Genomic DNA, 9357 nt, shown 5'->3' with positions numbered 1-9357 from the left:
TATACAGTATATTTTATAATAGATTTAGGGGGAGCTAGGGCAGACAACAACACAACCCTTACAAAAATTAACAATGATTTTACTATAAATCCAAAGACAATGGACCATGGTAACCACAGATTAACCATGTTTTTTGTTACACTAACCATAGTTTAACCATGGAATGTGTAGTAAAAATAAATACAAATGTTAATCCATTTGCCAAAAAAATAAAAAAAAACACATGGTTACTGTACTTTTACTATAATAAAGTCATGGTTCATTTTTGTAAGAGAAAAATATGAGTCATGTTCAGTATTAGGATTTTTCTATAAATATATTGTAATAGTTATTATTGTACTAATTTTGACATGTAGGCAATTTAGAATGAATAATTTTGTTAAATCTTGAGTATTAAAGTTATTTATATATTTTTTTTGTATGAATTCCAGAGCCTCGATAAACATATATTACCTATTTCAGAAAATAATAATTTCAAAGGTTATAACTTAATTTTTGCAATTGTGAGACTGCACACGTAACACATTTAAGTTATAAAAATGTTGTGGGAGCATTGTTTTGAAATGTTTCTAAAATGCTGGAATGTCCCGTTTTCTTGACATTATTTAAAGCTTACAAAATATTTCTCAGAACATTCTATTAACATTATTTAACCCAAATTATAGCATTATTTTAACGTTTACTTTAATTTTCTAAGAACTTTAAAATGTCCAGTTTTCGCGTCTTGATTACAACATTATTTAAAGGTTACATAAAAAAAATATTTCTTAGAACGTTCATCAAGTACAAATACCATCATAAGGATGTCCAGTGTTGATCTCAGAACATGTTCTCTGAACGTTATAATAAAAAATATATAACGTTATAAGAACATTCCACAAACATTACTTTAAGAATGTTTTGTCGTCTTTTTGAGAACATTCCCTATTAGCTGGGTAATATCAACTGCAAAAAAAATACTTCCAGACAGTAACAGCATATTTGCATATTCTTCTAATTACTATACCATTATGATAAGAAACATAAGGCCAACAAGTGGCACCATTTAACCCTTTTCATTTTTAGTTTTGAAACGGGCCACCAGCAAGAAAAATGCAAGGCGTCGAGGACCGGGAGAGGAGAAATATTCTGAAGTCTCTACAGTTGGTGAGTAAAATATAAATGCCATCTCTTTGTTTTTATCCGCATTAAGACTTGACTTGTTTTGCTTGACTTGTTTGCGGTATCATTCATCTTAACAGTATGACTGTCTGAAGGGAAGGAAAAAACCAGTGTCAACACTCAATCCATCAATTCATCTCCATTTTCAGGCTTTTGAAATACCACCACTGACTTTCCAACAGTGTGAAACAAAGATTCGAATCCAAATGACATTCTGTGAGTGTATGGATTTTTCTTTTTCTTTGGGTGTCAGGTGGCCACCGACCGAGGGTTGGCATACGGACAGCAAGACGAGGGCCCGCTGCTTACTTGCGGCGCAAGGAACGCATGTTGCGGATATCTATTCGGCGAATGGTTAAAACCGACAGCTTCTATTGGATAGTCCTGAGTCTGGTGGCGCTCAACACCATCTGTGTTTCAATCGTTCATCACAACCAACCAGAATGGCTTACTATTATTCAGTGTGAGTATCTCAATCCCCCTAATACTACTACTCATAGTAATAATCAGTGTAATAATTCATGAATGCTGTGAATTTATTGGCATTAAATTTGAAGTCTGTGTAAGCAGTTTTACTACTTATATCCTTCATAGTAAAAGCTTTCAGGTGTAGATAAGGTTTTGGGGTATTGTTGATCAAATATCTTACATTGCTATTGTTCTTAGATTTGCATCAGTTCAGTGTAGGAAGACATTAATAATAATAATGGTTATAATAATCTGGTTAAAAGCATGCATGGCCACTCCTGAGATATACAAGCATGCTAATTTGTGTCGCTACAACCGCTTTTTCTCCATTAATGTTATGACCTCCAGATTAGCAATGGGGTATATTTACTGACATGCATGCAGCTTTACAGCTCCACATATAATTTGTAAATCAACTTGATCGAGTTGATTTGTAAATGGGCTGGATTTCCCCAAAACTGGTTGAGCAGCTACGCAACTTCAAATGCTGCTTAATTTTCACTGAAACATGGTTGCATGACAACATCCCTGACTCGCCAATTCATACCAGGTTAACCTTCTTCCCCTTTAGCGTGTAAGTGCATCCCCATAAAAGTGAAAAGTGGAAAGCTCTGTGGATGATCTACTAACAATGTGCAAATTAAAGAACACAGACGCAACCAGCGCAATCTACCAAAAGCAGAACAACTAAGCATAGCCAAGCAGAGCCCGTGATAATCAGGTGTGATTAATCTACTAACAACAGGAACAAGATGGGTTAAGACGTGCTTTTTGGGAGCGTTAAATAATGGTGCAAATACCAGTAAATTGACTGCCACAAACCTTCATTTAAATAAACTCCTCCCATAAATTTTGCATCTGAAAGGGAAACTCCTACAAATGCATATGCAATAAGGTCAGATGCAAAAATAACTGCTAATGTCTCACTGCACGTCTTGGCAGTTGTTTTTTAACATTAAAAGAGGGTTTGTGCTGGCCCTTAGGGTTGCATTTTACCAGATACATTAGACCAGTATCATTCAGTTTACTAATCATATGCATTGTTTGAAATTAGGTTTTGTGGAGAGTTCAGAAAATTATCAGTAGACGGCCTCAGGGTTTTTCTAATGCAAGTCAAACAGCCCATGGCATATGTAACTAGAGCACCATCTGTTACCCAGAAAGAAAGAATAAGCGCTGTTTAGTGATAGTGCTTGCCCTTAGGACAGTGGTGTCCAATCCTGCTCCTGGAGGACCAACGTCCTGCAGATATAGCTCCAACCAGCCCCAACACACTTGCCTAGACGTTTCTAGTGAGTCTGACTAGTCCTTGATTAGTTGGGGTTTAATTAGGTGTTTAATTTCGACCAAGGAGGAGCCCCCGGAACAAGATTTTGGAGCGATTTTAATAGCCAACTTCCCACAGAACACTGTTATCGGGTTAGATTTGAGTAGCAATTGGGCTAGTTTTGTTACGCAGACCTGGCAACCAAATTGCTGGTAACTGTGGTGTACTGCACTTAAAGCCACAATTTAAGGTTTTATTCTGTTCATTAATAAAAAAAAAAGTGTTATCATCACAGCAGCTGTCCAGCCCGATCTCACGTCAATTCGTACATATTTTACGAGGTGGCTAATTCGTACGAACTCACTCGTACAAATTCATCCGATTTGTGCTAAATCGTACGTATTTTACGAGTTGCACAATTCGTATGAATTTGTACGAATTACCTACACCTAACCCCGGCCCTAAACCTGCCCGTCACTGGGGTCTAGACAAATCGTACAAAATTGTATGAGTGAGGTTGTACGAATTCATACGAATTAGCCACCTCGTAAAATACGTATGAATTGGTCGCGAGATAGCGTTGAGTTGTCACAAGACAATACATTTCAAGTCTATTTTTTGAAACTTAGAAGCCACGGAAAGAACATATTTTTATTTTCATTAACCAACATACACTATCGTACAATATTTTAAATGATTCATGTCATTAATTCGTTAACATGCATTATATCAGCATAAGGCACATAGCAGTCATAATAGTTATTACAATTCAAGTCTAATTTGTGGCTAAAGGTTGCAGGCTTGCGTTCCAGTGGCTTTGGCTCAACTCTGCTCTCTGGTGGGCCTCCATTGGGGACTGGACACCCCTGATGTATGGTGCTCAAGTCAGCTTACAGTCTGATCACAAACTCCTAGAAGCACCCACTGTTGCTTCTGATAAAAACATCAACAGCACAGTTTGCAGCTCTGAAAAGCACATTTTATTAGGAGACATGCTGCAACTAACAGAACCACATCTGTGCAACATTATGTTTTCCAGAGAAACTGCTGCTAATAAAATGACTACACAAACATAGGCCTGTCAGACAGAAAAATGCCTCACTTTCTGCTCCACATGTCAGAAACTTTCTGTGTATTGATGACAGACATTTACTTAATGGTCCCCAGAGGTCTTAGAGTAGCTGAAATTACTCCATACAGCACAAGAGGACATCCAGCACTCTGTAGCTCAAGGCAGGTTGTGTTGTCATAAAAGCTTTCTTAAGCTGTCACAGCATTCCTGCATTTTCATTTCAAAAGACAAGCTGAGTCTTTTGTCAGTCTTTATTTCATTTTCATCAATTGCAACAAACAGGGATGTACTTTAGGCCAAATACTTTATTCTGAAAGGCTTGAATATTGACTCTATTTGAATAACACATTTTATTGTGTATCTAGCAACCCATCGAACCATCATTGTGAATGAGGCTTATAGAGCTTCATTGATTTTAATGGGAGCAATTTAGTTTTAAGGCTCACTTCCAGAGTAGACATGGTGTTAATACTTCGAAACCCACAAGTGTTTACCACTTTACACATTTTTTGACACTTAAACAATTTTTACGGTTTTCAGACTACGCAGAGTTCGTGTTTCTGGGACTTTTTCTTGCTGAGATGTTTCTAAAAATGTATGGCCTTGGTTTCCGTCTCTACTTCCATTCATCCTTTAACTGCTTTGATTGTGGGGTGAGTGAATCTTTTAGTGTTCATGTTTAAGTGTAAGTGTAGATGTTTAAGTCAGGTCCTTAGAGGACAAAAATGTCTGTCAAAAAACTGTCATGAAAATATTATATATTACATTTTTTTCCGCTTTCACTGACATAGATTGTTATGATCAGCCCTGATCATAAGTACCAAAAATCCATTCATTTTCAGGATGTTAACCCTTTAAATGCCAGTATGTTTACATAATACCACTGTTTTTATTTTTATTTTTATTTTAAACTTTTGGATAAGTCAATGATAACAATATTAATGTTGATGCATTTTTTTTTCTTGAGCATTATGATGATGATGATGATTATAGTAAAATAGTGGGGAAAAAACAAAAAAACAACAACTGAAGCCTTGCCAACAGAATGAAACCCTATTAAAAAATAATTAATGATTTTATTCTAAAATGGCACTGTGGTTAAATATTGCAGTTTTAATGGGTTTCAAGGGGAACATGTTTGTCCTTAATGTCTTAAGTATTTTTATGTATTTATTTTTTTGTACCTAGCGTAAAATAGATTTAAGGAAATGAGGGGGAAATATTAAACTTCCAATTAAAAATACACATTTTTGGCCAACATTATGTTGGCATTAACACAGGCAAAATGGTCAATAAATAAAAAAGACTGTCCCTAACGACACACGAGGGTTAAACCATACAGTATGTCTGATGAATCCTGGCACCGATGAGAGCGTAATGTTATGTGTTTTGTGCAGGTAATTGTTGGCAGTATTTTTGAAGTGGTTTGGGGATTCTTCAGGCCTGGAGAGTCTTTTGGCATCAGTGTCCTCAGAGCTTTACGTCTGCTACGAATCTTTAAAATAACGAAGTAAGTTTATATCATTTATCCCAAGTAGTATCCTCAGCATTCTTTCAAGGAATGTTTTGCGTGATAGCCGCCAGCAAATGCAAATGTTGTTGTTGACATGAAACTACATAAAAGCATGAGCTGGCATATAAAACAGATGTGTCTGCAACATTCTCTCTCGACTACAACACCAAAATAGAAGTATAATTGGTACTGTAAGAAACATATGTTAAAATCCAGTCACAAGTTATTGCTGCTTGTGTATAAACTGTCCAAAGGCATTTTTTTTACTTGAATAGCAAATGCATAAAGAAAAGCAATGTGTTAAAGCAACATACATGTTCAATTTAAAAACAATTGATCAATTTATTATTTATTGTTACATTTAACAACATTTTCAAATATGTATTTCATAAACAACTTTAAATATGTCTATTTGTCAGTTTGAAAAAAAAAAGATTTATTCACATTATTTTTTTTATTTAATTCATCAACTGAGATTGTTTGGGAAAAAATGCATTCATAATTGTTTTCTTTTATTGAATTTGTTTTCTTTTTAAATAAGACTGCATACTCAGACACAAATGCCATGAAATGTGTCTTCAAAATGTTGAATAGAGGACAAATGGATTTTAATGCAATTTTATTACTTTAAATATGGGACAGTTCCATATTATACAGAATATATTATACATTATTTTCACATGTAATTGTGTTCAAACAATCTGGCTCTTGTGAGAATAATGTGAGGCACTTTAACGGTTTTGTACTGTATGGAAAAATTGGCAAATAATGTCAATGTAAAGAAACGTGTGATGTTTTGTCTGTTTGATCAGGTACTGGACATCCTTACGGAACCTGGTGGTTTCCCTCATGAGCTCCATGAAGTCGATCATCAGTCTGCTCTTCCTTCTCTTCCTGTTTATCGTTGTCTTCGCTTTACTTGGCATGCAGTTGTTTGGTGGAAGGTGAGAACGTGAATCTGGTATGAGAGTGCTGATCTCGCTCAGTCTTTCTCACAGACAGACATGAAGATATGCTGTACTCAAATGTGAAAATAAAACGTTATATCAAATCATTCAAATATACAGTTCAAAAGACTTTGAAGGAAAAAAAATTAATTTAAATGAAGTCTCAATACCAACCTACCTACTGTAAACGCCTCACAATCCACACACACACACACACACACACACACACACACGTGAAGAACACTTTCCACACACTTGTTTCAGTGTAACTGTGTGACATTAGTTTTGTGTAGTATACTGTAATGCAGAGGTTCTCAAATTTTTCTTAGAACATTCTAAAACTAAAGCGGTTGAAAGAGTTAATTCTCTTCCACAGGTTCATCTTTGAAGATTATACTCCTACTAATTTTGACACGTTTCCAGCAGCCATCATGACCGTCTTTCAGGTAAGACTCGACAGATCACTATGGATGTAAACATAGTAAATACTTTTGAATCATAAAGCTATATATATATATTCACCTCATATTCAGCTTAATTATATTATTTAGTATGATTATGACAATTTGTTACATTTACATTGCAAGCCTTAAAGGGTTAGTTCACCCAAAAATGAAAAATGGGTTTTACTCACCCCCGAGGCATCCTAGGTGTATATGACTTTTTCTTTCAGACGAATCCAGTCGGAGTTATATTAAAAATGGTCTTTGATCTTTCAAGCTGTTTTCATGTGCAAAAGAAGTTAAATAAAAAGCGCCCATGCATAAAAAAAAGTGTCTCACACGGCTCCGGGGGCTGAACAAAGGCCTTCTGTAGCGAATCGATGCGTTTTTGTAAGAAAAATATCCATATTCAAAACGTAATAATCACTTTAATGTAGCTTGCGCTCACTGTTGTACACGGAAGCAGCGCCGGGCGGATGACGTATGAGGTCGGCGTTGCGCATGCGCTGCTCACAAGTGACGAACGCGGAAGCGCAGCGGAGAGATCAAAACAAAACAACGGTCACTAATTAGAAGTACAAAACGAGGATTTGTAAAGAAGCATGTCAGAGGATTTCGATATAAGCCAAGAGGAGACTGGTTTTCCTTTGCTAAAGTAAGGAAATTTTGCTTCCTTTGCTCCTGTAAACAAACGTTGGTTTTCACGAGACACACCGGCGCATGCACAACGCTGACCTCATACGTCATCCCCCCGGAGCTGCTTCCGTTTACAACAGTGAGCGCAAGCTAGATTCAAGTGATTATTACGTTTTGAATATGGATATCTTTCTTACAAAAACGCATCGATTCACTACAGGAGGCCTTTGTTTACCCCCCGGAGCCGCGTGAGACATTTTTTTTATGGATGGGCGCTTTTTATTTAACTTCTTTGGACTGAAGCATGCAACACCCGCTGACTGCAATGATAGAGCTTGAAAGATCAAAGACAGTTTTTAATATAACTCCGACTGCATTCGTCTGAAAGAAGAAAGTCATATACACCTAGGATGCCTCGGGGGTGAGTAAAACGCAGCCTAATTTTCATTTTTGGGTGAACTAACCCTTTAACTTTTATATTATTTAAACTGCTTTTTTAAAAGAATTAATTCAATATAGATTCTTACTGGAGAGGACTGGAATGAGGTGATGTACAATGGGATTCGCTCACAGGGAGGGGTCCAGTATGGCATGTGGTCCTCAATCTACTTTATTGTTTTAACCTTGTTTGGGAACTGTATCCTTTTTAGCAATAATTATAAAATTAAGACTAAAAAATAGACAAAAGATGATGGAAAGCAGTGTAATATTCTGGTCTACATTGATTTAATCGTGTTGTTGCACATGAAAACAGTGTTACAAGCAAGTAAAGCTTGTAATGCTCATTCTATTCAGTTCTGCCCACATTCTTGACGATGTTGTGAACAGACACATTGCTCAATGTATTCTTGGCTATTGCTGTGGATAATCTAGCCAATGCACAGGAACTAACTAAGGTAAGACAAATAAAGGTAACACACTACAGTTGTCTAATAAACATGTAAATGTAATATTTTGCAATAGAAATAACACTGACTGTGTACCAGAAATAATTCCCAAAAATGTAATAACATATTATGTATGTTTCTCATTAGCTCTACTGTGTAATTCCTATGTACTGTATGTCTGCACTATCATGTATGTTTGCACAATGTCTGTACTTTCTTCTGTGCTGGTAGCTCCTGTCGCGATGACAAATTCCTTGTGCGTGTAAACACACATGGCAATAAAGCTCTTTCTGACTTCATTAGTATACCTTTAATTATGTATCCAGTGCATTAACTTTTGTATGCATTTTATATAAAATTACTATTCATGTACTTAATTTAAGTGCATAGTGTATTCATAGTGTATGCTGTTAGGTAGGTGTATTGAAGAGTATTCTTTGTGTTAGGAAGAAGAGGAGGAGCAGGAAGAGTTCTTCAATCAGCGTTCTAAATGCAGAGAATTTGGCCTCTCGGAGTAAGTTTTTTTTTTTTGCTCTGTCATAACCTGTTTTTCAAACTAAGGATAACGTTTCCTATCATGTATTAAGAAGCTGGTAAGCATTCTAATTAACTAGCAATAATGTGGTGTTGATTGCTGACTGTTGCAAATCTTCTTGTGCTTGAGACATGCTTTTAAACAATTATGCCACTATGCTGCTATGTAATTTTTCAGACCCATCAAACACATGAACAGAAGTGTCATATATGAATGTACCATTTGTCTGTCATGTTTTTTGATCAGTCTTGGTTCTGGTCTAATTTGATAGGGAAGATCACAAAAACACTTAAATTGGTCAACTGGAATGACTGGATCATTTTTTTATTTATTTTTTTGTCTTTAAATCTTGGTTATTGAGGGCGTAAGAATTTCATTATTTATTTTCTTTCTTTATTTTTTAATCTTTAGTTGCTAGGAAACTCAAG

At 35.9% G+C, this 9357-nt stretch overlaps 1 protein-coding gene across 2 annotated transcripts in view; it reads left to right on the top strand.

The window, feature by feature from the left end:
- LOC107671730 (voltage-dependent R-type calcium channel subunit alpha-1E-like) overlaps positions 1-9357 on the top strand; it is an 81561-nt gene that overhangs the window by 26729 nt on the left and 45475 nt on the right. For both annotated transcript variants that reach the window (XM_016464675.1, XM_016464674.1), the window contains exons 10-18: positions 1066-1146; positions 1415-1624; positions 4509-4621; positions 5366-5478; positions 6294-6425; positions 6805-6874; positions 8027-8144; positions 8336-8403; positions 8841-8908. In XM_016464675.1, the coding sequence (XP_016320161.1) occupies positions 1066-1146; positions 1415-1624; positions 4509-4621; positions 5366-5478; positions 6294-6425; positions 6805-6874; positions 8027-8144; positions 8336-8403; positions 8841-8908 (973 nt within the window). The remainder of the gene's footprint in view (positions 1-1065; positions 1147-1414; positions 1625-4508; positions 4622-5365; positions 5479-6293; positions 6426-6804; positions 6875-8026; positions 8145-8335; positions 8404-8840; positions 8909-9357) is intronic.

Source organism: Sinocyclocheilus anshuiensis, unplaced genomic scaffold, assembly GCF_001515605.1.
Source record: "Sinocyclocheilus anshuiensis isolate Anshui unplaced genomic scaffold, SAMN03320099.WGS_v1.1 scaffold524, whole genome shotgun sequence".
In the NCBI taxonomy this organism is placed as follows: Eukaryota; Metazoa; Chordata; class Actinopteri; order Cypriniformes; family Cyprinidae; genus Sinocyclocheilus; species Sinocyclocheilus anshuiensis.
The sequence above is the reverse complement of the archived record's forward strand: the minus strand, read 5'-3'. Positions and strand labels throughout refer to the sequence as shown.